General features: G+C 35.6%; 1 protein-coding gene across 1 annotated transcript; it reads right to left on the bottom strand.

Annotated features, from left to right (window-relative positions):
- Positions 1-9,681: 9,681 nt before the first annotated feature.
- Positions 9,682-13,207, bottom strand: LOC126969730 (uncharacterized). The gene is made up of 2 exons (XM_050815288.1): positions 12,940-13,207; positions 9,682-11,873 (listed from the first exon to the last, which is right to left on the bottom strand). The coding sequence occupies exon 2, from the start codon at positions 11,868-11,870 to the stop codon at positions 10,155-10,157; it is 1,716 nt and encodes a 571-aa protein (XP_050671245.1). The 5' UTR covers positions 11,871-11,873; positions 12,940-13,207; the 3' UTR covers positions 9,682-10,154.
- Between the last annotated feature and the right edge of the window lie 4,225 nt (positions 13,208-17,432).

Here is a 17,432-nt window from a genome sequence, read left to right as displayed (position 1 = left end):
ATGATTCATCATAATTATTCCAATCACGACTCAAAATACGACAAATTACGCCGTAGGTAATTTCTCAATAATAGGTGTTACGTATGTTCAAGAAGCGAATTGAACAATAGTTGATTGGATTACAGCATTCTTTCTAAGGATAATTTTTTCTCAACTTGTTTATTCTTTGTCTTGAGAGCTTATCATCGAAAGATGTAAAAACTTATTACATAATTAAACATATTAAAAATGGATCGTTGTCCCTGATGTAAGTACCTACACAAAGAGTTTTCCCAAAATTTTCCTTTATTCTGCATCAAAGAAATAACAATAACGCGACTCTAACATTTACTATTACAATAATTCTGTCTATAAATTCTAGTATTTTCTCCTTATTCGAATTTGCATAATGTAGGTAAACAAATTTACCTATTATTATTAAAAGTATTTATTATTCGGTTTGTTTTTCAATGTCATTAATAAATCGTTTGGTGCGTTAAAGACAATTTAATTATTGCAACTAATTAACTAAGTACTTGTAGATTTCTGATGTAATATCTAGCATCTTATGAGTATTTATGTACTGTTAATATTTTAATGATATGGTACCTATACAGAACAAATATTTTGTATATGTGTGGCTGTAATGGCCATTTTTTAATAAAATATTAATGATCTATCTATATATACTAAAACAATTGCTGAATTCAGGACCATGAACATTGTAAACAAAATGAAACCACACAAAGGATGTTCCGAGCTTGCCAAGAGCCGGTTCATCAGAAGTACACACCCGTTCTACTTACCGGCTTATATTGATTAGCAACAAAAACAAGGCACTCCGTTACATAAAATCACAAACACAATTATAATGTCTTTGATAAAACGGCGTAATGTGGTTGCAAGGGCACAGTCCATTCAATACTGGCTATCAGATATTTCAAAGCATGCGTAGTGCGGAGTAGGGCTGTGGGGACGACCGACGCGTCGTCTCAGAGTGACGTTGACGTGTACATACTTCATATAGCGTGTCTCGTGTTTGTTGGCGTGAGGAGATATTGCAACTTGCAACAATATTGCCAATCGAAAATTCTCGATTGTTTTTAGCTTTTTTATTACGCCTAGATCAATAATTATTTCAAATAAGATCAATGTCATCATTATCTGTGCCTCTCTGTTTTGATTTTTTTGTCACGCCACCGTAGAGGTCGGTCGAGTCTCCCGTGTACACCTGGGGGTCCACCTGGACCCTTTTTGGAACTAATGACTTATTGTAACGGTTAACTTAGTACTCAACTAACATTCAATTTGGCTCACATACTGTCAGAGGTATCTACAGAAAAGGATACAGGGTTTTTTTTTACATAAGAGGAGGTAACCGGGCAAGAGGCTCACGAGATGGGAGTGGTGAGGCAACCACCCATGGACATCCGCAACAACAGAAATTCGTTGCCCGCTTTTAAGGTGAATGCTCTTTTCTTGAAGGTCCCTAAGTCGTATCGGTTCGGGAAAACAGCAGACGGTAATTGATTCCAGAAAGTTGCTGTGCGAGGCTAGAAATTTCTTGCAAAACGAGCGGTTGTGGAATTCCAGACGTCAACGTGATGTGGGTGGTATTTTGCATTTTGACGTAAAGTCCGGTGGTGGATTTCGGCCGCTGGAAACAACTCCAAAAGCTCCTCTGAGAACTCGAGGAGGAGGCCGGCAATGGTCCTTTGATTCATCTAGTGTTGATTCATCAAGAGAATGTGGGCGGCGGTGATCACATAACATCAGGTGTCCCATACGCTCGTTTGTCCTGAAGTTTTGAACTTCAGATTAATAGTTACAATAGTTTTTACGCCACCATAAATAACGTTTATTTTTAAACAATAAAAAGGAATGAATTTTTACAATTTAAGTATTGAAAATTTAATTCTCGTACATTGGCTGTGGTTCAGTAGACATATGAGTTACAAGTGTCTTGGTAGCGGAAGTATGATACAAATGGTCTACGGCAGTTTTCAATAACCTATCTATCCCTAGTTTAACTTACGGATATATTGCTGTCGCCGTTTAATGGCAAGATCTTATCTATCCATAGTTATGTCCAATGTAGTTACGGCCGTTCCCAGTATACTATCTACAGATAGAGGTAAATTACTACCTTCTACTGTTAGTAATTAGCTGTCAATAATCTGAAGCTGTCCCAATATACCCGATAAGTCATTCTTATCGCCTTATGCTGGGACGCGTGAATTGCAATTTCCATACAAACTTCTATCACTGGGAAGCTATACGTCGTCCCATTGACAGACAACGTGTACGGATAAGGTGAGTTATCGTCGATAAGTTTATTGGGACAGAAAAGTCAACTATAGTTACAATTTTTATCTCAAGTAAGAGATAGACTGATTATTGGGAACGGCCGTTTTCAATAACCTATCTATCCTTAGTTTGACTTACTAGAGGTAAAAGAATCTATCCCTTTACGCTTACTTACATTTAAATAACCTATCGTCTAACATCTAACCTATATTGGACATAACTATGGATAGATAAGATTTAATCATTTAACTGTGATAGCAATTTGTCCGTAACTAGAGATACTATCGATACAATAGTCCAATGCTATCTGTCAATAGGTTATTGAAATGTAAAAAAAGCGCGTAAAGGGATAGATTTGTCTACCTCTAGTATATTAAACTACGGATAGATAGGACCAGCTAACATCTTATCGTCGGTGTACGCACGCCAAAAGAAGTGTAAAAAAATGGTTCTGCATCAAGTCGTTGGTAGAAGAACACACTCGCCGGCGAGTGTGGTGATGTTTTGTGTAATGTATGTAAGTGTGCATGTATGTATGTTTGTATGTATGTAAGTAATGTAAAAGTTTGTGTGCATGTATGTTTGTGTTTGTGTCTGTTTGTGATTGTGTAAGTGGTGTATGTCAGTCCGTAAGTGAGTGTGAGTGGAGTGAAACGCTTACAGGACGAGGACTAACGTCTCGTCGGGTATCAAAAGAATGTGTGGTGTATCTAGGTTGCGGGCCGCTGGCCATCGTCAGAGTGACTAGTGCCAGTGGTTTGCGGGGGTTCACCGCGCCTACGCCGCCGAAGGCGGTGTGTGCGTGTCTGTGTCGGTGTTTGTGTGGGTGCCGCGTTTGCGATGGTGATGTCGTCATCAGGGTCTACCGTGACGTGCCTGGGACGTCTTATTGGGTTGAGACTATGGTGAAGGGGGGTGTACCCACATGCTTTCCTAACCAAGATGTTGTTGGGATGGTTAGGCGCCTTGTCAAAGAAGCGTCGAGAGATCTCTTTAAAGTGTTGAGCTATCGTCGGAAGCTCTAGATCGCGGTGAAGATCTACGTTTCGGATGAACCACGGGGCTCCGGTTGCCATTCGCGTGAATTTATTTTGAACTACTAGCAAGCGACGTAAGTAGCTCGGTCGGGTGTGCGCGAACACGACGCTTGCGTATGACAGTATGGGCCGTACGATAGTTTTGTACAGCGTCACTTTATGTTTGAGCGGAAGTTTGCTTCGCCCACAAACAAGTGGGTAAAGGCGACTGAGGACAAATCGGGCTCTATTGCATACCGTATCGATATGTTTCTTTAAGTTCATATTGCTGTTGAACGTGACATCTTTTAACACGATACGTCACTCGAACGGTTGGCTCAGTTTGAAAGAGCACTGGACCGGAACTTCAGAGGTCGTGGGTTCGAGACCCGCATCGTTCATAAAATTTTGTTTTTCAAATTTTATTTATGTACCTCTTGGTGTCTTACATATAATGAGCGCAAAAAAATATACTGAGATAGTTTCTTCTCTCTCAGAGCCCAATATTTTATTTCCGAAGAGGTTTTGGTCATTTAATAAACATCAAAAACTATTCTTAAGTTATTCCTTGCAAAAAAAAATAATTAATTGGTCTTTAGCAACAGTATGTTGATTCGACATCTGATTGAATATTAAAAGGCATAAAAGGCATTTATTTACTCAAAATTGATTCCTTTAGAATTCGTTTTGATGTCATTTCTAATATATGTACTAGATACTACTACCGCTTCGGAAACTAATGGCGCTCTGAGAGAGAAGAAGCAGCGCAATAAACTCTCCAGTATTCTTTTTTTGCGCTCTTTTCAATAAAAATATACAATATTGTACAGTCATTTCTATCGCTATAAAATAATCACAATCTAGTCCCAGGCTGTCCGATCATTTAGATATTCAGCAGTGGAGTAATAGGATTTACGACAGAGCCATTTTTTTTATAAAACATTTAAATTTATTTATAGATAATGCGATGCGATACGATTAATATAGAGATGCGTACATAGATGCCAGAACGTAACTACCTACTAATGGTGTCTACTGTCTAACGGCCATTCCCAATATACTATGTACAGATAGAGATAAATTACTACCTTCTACTGTCAGTATTTAGCTGTCAATAATCTGAAGCTGTCCAATATACCCGATAAGTCATTCTTATCGCCTTATATTGGGACGCGTGAATTGCAATTTTCATACAAACTTCTACTATCGCTGGTAAGCCATACGTCCTCCCATTGACAGACAGCGTGTACGGATAAGGTGAGTTACCGTCGATAAGTTTATTGGGACAGAAAAGTCAACGTAGACTGAATATTGGGAACGGCCGTAACTTCACATATTACCTTGTGGGGTAACCCGTAACCATCATGTCATTGACCCCAGACCCCGCCCCAGTTACATAGCGTAATATATTATTTCTATGAACTATTTACTGTGACCGCATAAACAATGGATCTATCGGTTTAAGTATTCTTTCGCTTATTTGCAGAATCATAAAACGTTGCAATGTAAGTTAATATGTAAAATGGTTAAAAGTTTTAAACTACGATGATACAGAAAAACTTATAAATGTACTAAACTAAAAAACTATAATTAAAATTATTATACCAATGTTAGTTTAATGTTTCTTGCTTAGCACACACACAAACACATTTACACAGACCACTCATCCATACACAACCATATTCACACATACTTTCATACACACACACACGCGAATTTCTATTATTTTTATTTTGTACTAATATAGGAGAAGAGACTGGACCTCACGACACACGGAATCCTAGTATGAAGCCAGAATACTTGTAAAATTAAAGTTACTTACTATGTACCAATGTATACTTTGTAACAGATATTTTGTAATAACTATGAAACTAATAAACCTGTATAGCCGAGTGGTTAGCGATCCTACCTACTAAGCTAGAGGTCCCGGGTTCGAATCCCGGTAGGTGCAAGCATTTATATGATGAATATGGATGTTTGTTTCCGAGTCATGGATGTTTAAATGTATTTATGTATGTTTATATGAATTTATGTATATTTAAGTAGGTATATTGTATTAAATATATCATTGTCTTGTAACCCATAACACAGGCTATATATGCTTAACTTGGGGCAAGATAATTTGTGTAAAAAGTGTGTCAATATTATATTATTATTATTAATACGGTACCCCATTAAATTATTTTTATTCTTATTCGGTAGATATACATACATATTTGAAATAATGTAGACATTAATTTTTATAAGCCTTAAGAACTTAATCTTCATGTGTAGGTATTTTCAGTCACCTTAAATACAAAGAGGTTCCTGAAGGCATATTGTGCGTGAAAATATTTGTAGTCCAATTTTCAATAAAGGAAGTGGTTCTCAAGTCAAGCCTAGGTAGGTACTATCCGTGTTTATGAGAAATGAAATGAAATTTATTTATTGCATCGAATACAGTATACATTAAACATCTTAAGTTTATTGTAGTGTCTTCTATTCGGCTAATTTAAATTAGCATGCAAAAAGTTTACTTACATAAAATTTAAAAAATCCTTAACGTACTTAAGTTTTTTAATTTCTAAAGGTAGATGATTAGGTAAATAATTTTATTGACAAATCTACCATTTTAAAAATTACTTATTTTTGTGCGAGAGGAGAGTGCTTTCAATCAATAAAAATCTATGGTTTCTGATTGATTTTTTATAAGATTTTATATTCCAAATACGGAGTACATGTTTGCTAGTCTGCAAACGTAGTTATTTTGATTCTAAACATAGTAATAGTTGAGGTATTAAGATTGTAAATTTTAAGTTATGACAAGAAATTTTAGGCTAAATAAGTCTGTTTTTTTGGGTAAATGCGTCTGCGTAAAGCATTTACCCCGATATCATGGGTGCTCAACCTTTTCATAAGTCAATACTTGTATAGTTTTTTTTTGTTTTATACTTAAGTTTCTGTAAGAAACGTTCTGCAGTGCATATGTAGATAGTAGTAATCGTTTTTTCAAATACTTCACCATATTTTTATTTCAGATACATGTTATACGAGTAGATAATTTTAAAATAAACGATTACAATGGTGATATTAACCGATATGGATATAGAAAATTTTTTGTAAAACTATGATTTCAAGATTACATAAATCAGCGACTTGACCATGGCATAAAATCCACTTCGTTCAATCCAGCAAATATTTTGGATGTGGTGAAACCCAAAACGAGGAAACACTTAGTCTTCGTCATTTTATTTTAACTGTGAACATGGGTTGCGAAAGTTCTATTATGAAGCTTAATTTTACGGTGTAAATATTGTAATAGGTACTTCTTATTGAAAGACTTGACACTTAATCTCAATTAATATGTTCGTTTAGGTCATTATGTAAAAATAATTTATAGGGTTAGCTTGTATGGTTTATTTGTATGGTTATTTTAATTAAATATTAAAATTAGATTATATAAATATATACTAATTTTTAATATGAGTATACTATACTATACTTCTATAATGTATACTCCCGTATGTATCCCGATTTGATCGATTTTCCCCATGTAAATTGAAATGCCTCTAGTAGACTAATTTTTTGCTTCTAAATGGGTCCCGATTCCTTCCACACAGCTGCGTTTTTATCATCAGATATTTCTTACGAGAGAGAGATTACTTCTTAAAAGTGATTCTACAATTATTTGTTTATAGGACACTTATACAGTCACGTAACCACTCTCAAACTGTCGATAAAACCAAACGTCCTACAAGTACTGACGTTATTATCGCGAGTGTTTGTACTTTAGTTTGTGTCCTGATACAAAACATTCTAGAACTCATATTGGAATATCATAAGACGGAGAAACGCAACGTCCTACTTCCATGGCGGCTTTAGTGTCGCAGCAGTGTTTTATTCCATGGCCATCCTTACACAGAATGTACTGAAAACAGATATCGCATGCGATTTTATCGACCAATGAAAACGTACGTGTGGGGGAGCCTTAATTCTATTATTTACATTTCTACAGGCATAGGAGTTTTAGTTTTATTATTACATATTTTGTTAAACCTTTATATTATACGGGGCCCTACATAACCTTTAATACACTTTGTCCACCGGTCATCCCAAAGGAGGTCACGCACTAAAGTGGAGTCACTGAGGCCAAACACGCAATCCATTCAATATACATTGGTTTGTGACAACAACAGGTCTTAATGTTTGTTTTTATTGCGTACTAGCGAGCGCCGCGGCCGATGACTTTGCCTAAATTAAGAGCCATCACCAATTTTAGCTAGACATGACATAAAATTAAATCACTCGCGATATGTTCTATGAACATTGTTCGCACGTGCAAGGCCCGTTACCCCCGCACCCGTTTCTAATAACAAAAAAACATGGTTGTGCAGGGCCTTATCTAAAGTAACATTATTAAGAGGAAACGTGATTTGTATGTTTGTTCGAAATGTTTTCGCACAAAAACTACTGGATCGATTTCATTTCAACAACCACTAGAAACTGCAACTTCACTGAGTGACATAGGATACATTACATTTTCAAAAAAATATCGATCCCTAATAAAAATGCAATAATATAACCCAAATTGTGATAGTCATCAAAAGTCTGTCATGGGCCACGGCGCGCGCTGTGGAAAGTATTGATGATAGAACAATAAAATGTTCTACAGTATTATAGAACGTAATAATATCTACAAAAATGTTCTCTATACCATTTGTCCAACTACTGTAGTTATGCCACTTTCAGACTACTTTTTTACATTTTAAAAGTTGATATATGTGCCGACAATAATCACCTCAACCTCTGTATTAATCACTATGACACTATCCCATTAAATGATATATTTTTAAAGACCGTTTTAATACCAGTAAAATAATTTTAAATTATTAAAATCGGACATTCCATTCAAAACATACTTATAACTAATTTAAAAATGCCTATCTAAAGAAAATAATGAAATACTAAGGGAAATAATTTTCTTATGATAACAAAAATAAATCTGATAAGTAGTCCGAAAGATTTAACACTACCACGAGATCGGTATCTACGCGAGTGAAACCGCGGGACATTGCTCGTATATAAAACAACCCACCAAGCGAGGGCTATCAGCGCAAGTTTTTTTTGTTATGAAAATAAGGGACGAGACGGGCAGGACGTTTAGCTGTTGGTAATTGATACGCCCTGCCCATTACAAAGCAGTGCCGCTTAGGATTATTGAAAAACCAAAAAATTCTGAGTAGCACTACAACTGCGCTCGTCACCTGGAGACAAGATGTCAAGTCTCATTTGCCCAGTAATTTCACTAACTGCGGCGCCCTTCAGACAGAAACACAGAGATATCCCCAGAATCTATGTTTCCATTTTGCTATTGAGACAGCGAACGTAATTTTAAAACAGCAAGGCTTTAAACTCGTCTACTTTCATTTCCAAACTGCCTGAACCGCGCCGAATCTTTTCGCGTGAAAAAATTCCTATTCTCGGTTTAACCGTTTCTAAGATTACCGTACACAAACAAAGAAACATACACTACCCACATACGATTTTATTATATTCCGGATAACCATATTCTGCCGATTCACAAAATAGCACCTTTAATGCTAATTAAGCACAAGCGATCGAACGGATTACCTAGTGTTAAGTGATCACCGCCGCCCAAAATCTCTTGCAACAACAGAGGAATCACAGGAGCGTTGTCGGCCATTAAGAAATGTGTACGCGCTTTTCTGGAAGGTAGCCATGTCGTATCATCCTGGGAACATCGCACAAGGAAGCTCATTTCACAGCTTGATTGTATGTGGAAGAAAGTTCCTTGAAAACTGCACTGTGGAAAATCCACACATCCAGATGGTGGGGACCATATCATAATTTATGGGGTATCAGTGGTAGGAATCAGGTGAAATAGCTCTTCGGAACACTCCCCGTAATAAATACGTTAGAAAACACACAATGGGGCGATGTCTCTATGCAACACCAAGTGTTCTAACCGTTCACAGAGTACTGGATCCCCGACAATTAGAACAGTGTTGCACGTACTGATCTGGTTCATCAGACCAGAGATGACAGTAATACGTCAGATATAGACGGACTTGCTGTTTCCTTTTAGAGCTCTAGAATGTGGTAACCCTTGAAGTATTGGAGTGCTTTACAATGATGCCCAGATTCTCCAGCCAATTTGGCTTTGGGGTGTTTCAATTGGTAAACGCGCAAACTTGACACTTTGTTAAGTGTGGTTTGTATGTTGAAACAGTCACTAATGATGTATAAGGTGGGCTCAGCTGCTAACCACTAACAATTAAAATGATGTCAACTAAAACAAATATATTACATTGATGAAATTATATTTAATAAAGAGCCACTTATCAATTAAAATACTAAATGATTAGAATTATTGGCAAGAAGGATGTTCTTGGATATAAAATAAATTAAACATTAATAAATTAACTTATATTACTTAAAGTAATTGATAAAAAATGAACCTTAACGAAGTAAATTCTAACATAAATCATGTAAAAGTAAAAACTTAAAATTATTCACAATTCTTTGGATTTGCATATTGTTCTTTTGGTTTATTTTGGTTTGAGTTTAATATGTTACGCAAATTATTAAAATACCACTTATGCCAGCATACAATTTTGCTCAATAAAGCATGAATATATAAATTAAATACTGAATAAAAAATAAATTAAAAAACATAATGTGAATGCATTCAAATTGTTAGTCAGCATTCTAATGCCTTAAAAGTGACAATTAAAAATGAGGAATCAACTTCTCCTATTTATCTATACATACTTTATTCGCAGTGAACAAGCAGTATGTAAAAGTTATATGCATTCATGTAAGCGTTACAGGGTTTCATTACAGATAACTGCCTTACATATTCTGTTGGATAAATTTTCTTTCATTAATACAGTTTTCCAGTTCATCATGGTATTTGTCGATTTTCGCATCAAATCCTGGACTTTGCATGCTGCAGTCAAAGCTCTCTCCTGTTATTACTTTCTCTCTATTTAGGGTTGAATCAAATCTCACTTTTTTACCTGGTGTATATGTTTTATTGTGAGACAGGTCACTGTCATTTATATGATCTTTCAAAGGTGTTGTTACATTAGTATTCAATCTTGTATTTCTAATTGTTTTTATTGACTCATATTGTTCATCTTCATTTTCACACAGCTCTTCAATTTCTATATCATCAGAGTTGTCAAGTTTTAAGCCTGGATTCTCAATACCTGAATCTCTCTTATCACACTTTTGCTTTTGGTGTTTCCTGGGCACTTCATATGGATTCGATGTAACATTTTGATCAATTTTCTCACCTTTGAATTTTTTTTTCAATGTTTTAAAGACTTTTTTGGATAACTTGTTGCTTGCTTTGAGAATGTGATGTTTTAGATCTTTTTTACTATCATTGGATTCATTTGAGCAGTTTCCTTTAGATACTTTATTAATATTCATTATATCAACTGCATTAAAGTGAGAGACATCACACCCTAATATTTTACTTTGTTTGTTGTAGGGGTAATCAATATGCATGTCCTCAATATTCTCATAAACTGGACTCTCTGCTCTATACTCAATATTTTCATACTCATGACCATCAGTATTCAATGATTCTTCATTAACTGTTGATATGGTACTATTAGTATCATTCACAAACAGTCTTCTTGGCATCAAATTACTAATTTCACCAGCAAAAGTATCTGTATTTGCTATAGGTTCATCATTGTATTCAACTTCAGCAGCACCACCATTATCTTCAAGGAATGGATTGTCAACAGTTTCATTAATATTAACATCCAGATTTGGATCTAGAAATGGATTAGTATTCTTTTTGGACAAAATTTTCGTCTTTGTTATAATTGTGATGGTTTTAATTTCCATGATATTACTCTCATTGAGATCATCATCAAAGTAGAGTGATTGATTTGACAACTGTGGTGAATCTAATGCAAGCCTGTCAATAAAACTAAGATTCACATTTGCAGGGCTATTCATAAAAAGTTGGTTATTAACATTGCTTTGGGTGTTTGTTATATTATTAATCACAGACAAATTATTATGTTCAAGAGTACTACTCGAAGATTTTTGTTCAACAATGGATATTCCAGAATCCAATTCTACATCAGTCTGTACTTTATCTATGTGAGTAGTATCATATGAGCTTTGAGGTTCCTTTTCAGTGTGTTCAATTAAAATATTTCTTGGTGGCAATACAGGTAATGTTAAATTAGCATAAATTGGTTCAATATCATCTTTGTTCACATCATTTGATTCCACATTCACTTTAATGGGTGTTTCATAAGTTCTCATATTTTTGTTAACATTTTGGAGTTCTCTCACTAGAAATTCATTCACAGCTGCTTTACTTATGCCCAAATCTAATGCACTATTCTCAAAAGCTGCTATATCCACACTTTTTGTTCTTTTTCTTCTTTTATTTGGAGTTACTTCCATTTTGTTGTTACACATGGGATCCTCATTCGCTAGAATGTCTAACGCTGGGTTCAGGTAAACATTTGGTCCTGTATTAATTTTCCTTTTAGCTGATTTCACTTCAAACTGATTGTTGTCAACTTTGTTCATCATTTACTGTAAAATTTAAAATAAAACAAAATATTATAAAATGCCTTAGAAGGACCTACTACTTACCTACACAATAATAAAAATAATAATATTGACACACTTTTACACAAATTATCTTGCTGCCCAAACTAGGCATAGCCTGTACTATGGGCACAAGACAACAATATATTTAATTAAACATACAAAAATTCATCTATACATCCATGACTCGGAAACAAACACCAAAATTCATTTAAATGGTCGCACCTGCTGGGATTCCAAATTTTCTCTCACAGTGTGCACTACTCTAAAACACATGAAGCACCTAAATTTTATAGTGTACTTGCTGTTCTTTGATTACCATGGTTCTAAACCACTATTGCTTATGTCTAGGTCATGCCTATGTTCCAGTATTTCTTGCAAAACTTAAACATAATTAGGGGTCACTCTTTCATGATCATGGAGATTGACTAAATAAGATATTCATTAGTTTCAAATAATGTATTTTTTTCAATGTACAGTTTCATACATCCTGAAATTCCCTTCGTATGTCTTAATATCTCACCTCCTCCTTGTTTACACTTCATTTATATAAATTTTGTAAATAGATTAGGAAAACTAAGATTGAGCTATAAGTAACACTCTTAACATTAACTTATGCATATACTTTGTGTGTATCTTATTTAAGGCATTTTTAATTTTACTAACAGCAAATAACATACAAATACCATATACTTGGTGGCATATATCAACATGACATTAGTTAATTTGTGGTGACTCTTCCACAAAAGCCACAATGGAATGAATAGAATTGAAACACTATGGACTTTAGTTGTATGTAGAATAATCAAGAAAGCTCCATTTAAATCATTCTATGGATGCCACACAACCAAAACTTGTAGGAAATGTCTTAGATAATATTTGAAAACTGTTTTTATGTGATAATCTAGTTATGAAGTGTTACTGATCTTATAAGCCTGTGTAACAAAAACCATATTATCTTGAATAGGTACATATTATGTTATTTTATTTGTTAACTATTGTCCTAGGCCAAATGCCTAAATCAATAAATAAAACAGTTATTTACACTCACTTGTATATCACTGAAGTTTATCATACTTAATTTATTTTTTCTTTTTAATTCGAATATTGTTTACAGTCGCAAACGATTACACGTCTTTAAATACCAATTTAGGCTGTTGAATATTAGTTTGCACTCACTGTAAGTATATACTATAGAAGCTTTAGTAAAAAATCTTTAATAATAAATAGAAATCACACAATTATAAGAAAACTTTCATTCATAATTTCATAAAAAAGATTATTCATAATGTTTTGTCTTTGTAGATGTAATTCGCATCTGCCGGCAGGTGTTTCAGTTTTAAATTTAAAGTTTGTCATTTGCGTCGGTTATTTTTAGCTGTCAGTTGTCAGTGGCCTGTCACTTGGTAAGGTAAGAAATATTATTATTGCTTGTCACCGTGTACCAAGAACAAATTAATTCTTGAATCACTATATTTTTATAGGTAGCAATCTCAAGAAGTTCAATAAATATCATGATCCGCGGCAATTTATCCACATCGTGATATTTACTGAGTGCTTAGACTGAAGTGCAAGTATTAACAGCGTGCCGAACCCAGTAAATTGGGGATCCTGTTGAATCTTGGCACTACGTGTATCCTAGGCCATTAGGCTCGTTTAAAAAATTCCCGCGATATGAAATCTTATTGTCTATGGTATTCTGTACGTCACTATTGACTATTCCATGTGAAAGACTGAAAGTAATTCACTATATATTATACTAGCGGCCCGCTCCGGCTTCGCACGGGTATAAAATATATAGCCTATGTCATTCACTTGATTTATTCATTACTGCCCGTTGCTCGCACGCGTTAAATTTTAAAATTAACGTTAATTCTAACGTCTATTCTAATAGAATATACGTAAGAATAATATATATTCTAATAGAATATCCTTTTAAAACTACTATCATACAATTATTTATCGTAACTGATTTAATAAAAAACGCGTCCGATTATCCGACATCACATTAGAAACCTCAAAAATAACAGTATTTCTCCACTATTTAATGGATGTTATAATACATATAAATCTTCCTCTTCAATCATTTTTTATGTGTGTTACCTCAAAACTTTCGACCCAGTCGATAATAGGCTACAGTTTCCATAAATTATCCCCCATTCCTCGATATGTCCTAGGTTCATCGAAATACCTACTGGCCTAGTGAATACTCAAATAATTATTGATATTTCAAAATCCAAAAATGGTTTGAGTACAGTTCCTAAAAGTTTCCCAGGTACGTAAGCAGGGCCCATTTTTTATGGAACAGGACAAGCGAGCGTACGGGTTACGTTATGTTAAGTGTGGCTTTTTGAAGGTAACCATGTAGTATCGACCCGGAAACACTGCACAAGGAAGCTCATTCTACAGCTTGGTTTTGCGTGAAAGAAAGTTTCTTAAAACCGCACTGTGGAGGATCGCCACATATCCAGACGGTGGGCATGATATCGTAGTTTGAGCGTGGAGGCGCGAAGGTGGGAACCATATGTTGGGCTAGGATGTCCACATACGTGGACTCTTCCATCCGACTAAAAATCACCTCTATGTTGGTAGGTCAACAGCATTTATAGCGAAGCCGGGCGGGTGTCCGACTAGCATTGATTCGTGCAGGCTTATTGCGAGACGCATGCAGGGAGGTGGAACCATTAGACTGCGATATTGCTTCTACCTATTGTACTGGGACCCAGTACTCTGTGAGTGGCTTGTACATTCACTTGGCAATCTGTAGAGAAGTTGAGTGTTTACTATCACATATTTTATCATGGGGTATTTCGTAGTGCAGTTTGACCTGATCTTTGCCGTCCATTTTCACCTTCGCAATGTACGCCACAAACTTAAATACCGTCTTCACTATGGATATAAGCATTCTACCATTGTGTTGTTTTCAAATAATTTTCAAACCACTATACTTCCTTGCATAATTATTCGAGAATGTTACGAAATGGATACCTTCAGTAAAAAAGCGTGCACCACAACTGTCAACAGCTGATACCCGGCCCAATGCTGTGGCAGTGTGGTGCAGAAGTATGTATTTGAAGAAATTTTTATCTTACACATAATGTACATATACTCCGTGAATAACAATACCATTCTTACTTTTCCCTCTCTATTTCACCATCGGATGACCAGACTGGGGAAGGTTGTTCACTTACTTTCGCATGTGATATATAAATAAATAATGTGTGCTGCTTCTAGCTTTATGATGTGAACGTCTAATTTATGGAATCATCTTCCGCATCCGCTATCTTTAGGTCTCTTCAAGGTAAGAAGCCTAAAATAGGTATCTACAGACTGGGCGTCGCGTGTTCATCCAAGTACCGATCACGCACGAGTTTTGAATGCAGAGTTCAGGAATGCGATAGTGATGTGACCTAATTGTAATTGATGACTATAATTAAGAGTGTAGGTATCGATAAATTTAAGCAAGGCTATACAATGATGAAATCTATATATATAAAAATTAATTGCTGTTCGTTAGTCTCGCTAAACAGTCTCTCGTCAGACTGGAGACCAGCGGAGAACCCTTCAAAATCGAACGAGGTGTAAGACAAGGTGACCCATTGTCACCTAAGCTTTTTATAGCGGTACTTCAAGACATTTTGAGTAAAATATATTGGACACGCAAAGGAATTCTGTCAAATGGTAAATACCTCAATCATCTGCGATTTGCAGATGACATTGCGATACTGGCTGAATCACCTAAAGACTTAGAGGAAATGGTAACGACACTCGACCAAGAAAGTAAAAAAGTTGGTCTTGCAATGAACACAAACAAGACAAAATTAATGACTAACCATTACAGAAGGCCAATACAAGTAAACGGACACACAATAGAATATGTTGACAGTTACATCTATTTGGGGAAACAAGTCTCATTCAATACAAACAGCAACTTAGAAGAAGTGAAGAGGAGAATAACATTAGCGTGGAAAAAATTCTGGTCTCTTAAAGAAATATTAAAAGGCAACTATAGCCTGCATATGAAAAAAATTGTGATGGACAGTTGTATTATGCCATGCCTGCTATATGGCTGTCAAACCTGGGCATTCACAAAAGAAATAGAACAAAAAATAGAAAAGACACAAAAAGCAATGGAGAGAAGCATATTGCGGATCAGAAAACTACGAAAAGTACGTAGTGAGGACATTAGAAAGAAAACCAAGCTTACCGATGCACTAAGACACGCGCTAACATTGAAATGGCAATGGGCTGGCCACATTGCACGCTTCACAGATAGAAGGTGGACAATAGAGACCACCAAATGGAAAGGACCACCAGGTAAAAGATGCACTGGTAGACCAAAGCAGAGATGGGCAGATGACATCGTGCAGTCGGTGGGGAGAAACTGGATCGATCAGGCCAAGGATAGGGAAAAATGGAAAAAGTTGGGGGAGGCCTATACCCAAAATGGGGTCCATAACCAAAGTTATATAGAATAAATAATTAAACTGGTCACTCTAAATAAAATTAACACTAGATTTTAAGAACATTAAATTACTAACATTTGTTTGTATATTATGGGTTATGGAATAAATGGCTTATTATTATTATTATTAGTCTCGCTAAAACTCGAGAACGGCTGGACCGATTTGGCAAATTTTGGTCTTGAATTATTTATGGAAGGAGGAATTTAAAAGGTGATTAAATAGGAAAATGCTGCTAAATTACAACAAATTTGATTTTTCTTTGATTTGTCCCCCGTCGTTCGGAAATTAAATAAAAATAATAGTTTAAAATGAATAACTAAATAGAATTTTTAAATATTTCTAACTTTCTCAGGAGGTAAAGAATAAACTCAATTTTAGGTAACTGTAGTAGGTAGATTAACTACAGTTGTTAACTGTATATATTTTATTTATCGATTGAGGCAGTACGAAGTCTGCCGGGTCAGCTAGTAATTTAATAATTAATTTAATATTAACTAATATAAATAACTACTAATTAAATCTCAATATTTGTTCTGCTTATTCAACAGACGTCTAACACATTTTTCGCCATTTCTCGTGCTTGGCGATTAATAAAAACTCGTTTCTTTTAGAACAGAAACTGATAGACTCGGATCAGTCATTATTAAAATCAAAAAACTAACATGAGATCTCAACTTCAGTATTAACGCAATAACACGGTAAGTGTACGATAACTGACAATGATGGCACAGCACTACACTGCGCGAGGCGAAGCGTGCGGGGGGAGATGTTCGCGCTTTTTACCTCATTGGCTCCGACTGCATTCAACTGGCGCGCTAATAATTGTATTTATTGTCGTTTGCTATCAACTATCAAGTGGAGTTGAGAACATACACGCTACAATCATCATCATTAGCCGGAAGACGTCCACTGCTGAAGAAGGGCTTCCCCAAAAGATTGCCAAAATGATCGGTCCTGCACTGCCCTCATCCAACGTATTTCGGCGATCTTGACCAGATCGTCGGTCCATCGTGTGGGCCTACCAACACTGCGTCTTCCGGCATGTGGTCGCCATTTGAGGACTTTACTGCCCCAACGG

The sequence above is a fragment of the Leptidea sinapis genome, chromosome 19 (genome assembly GCF_905404315.1).
Source record: "Leptidea sinapis chromosome 19, ilLepSina1.1, whole genome shotgun sequence".
NCBI classification, from domain to species: domain Eukaryota; kingdom Metazoa; phylum Arthropoda; class Insecta; order Lepidoptera; family Pieridae; genus Leptidea; species Leptidea sinapis.
This window is presented reverse-complemented; position numbering and strand designations above follow the sequence as displayed.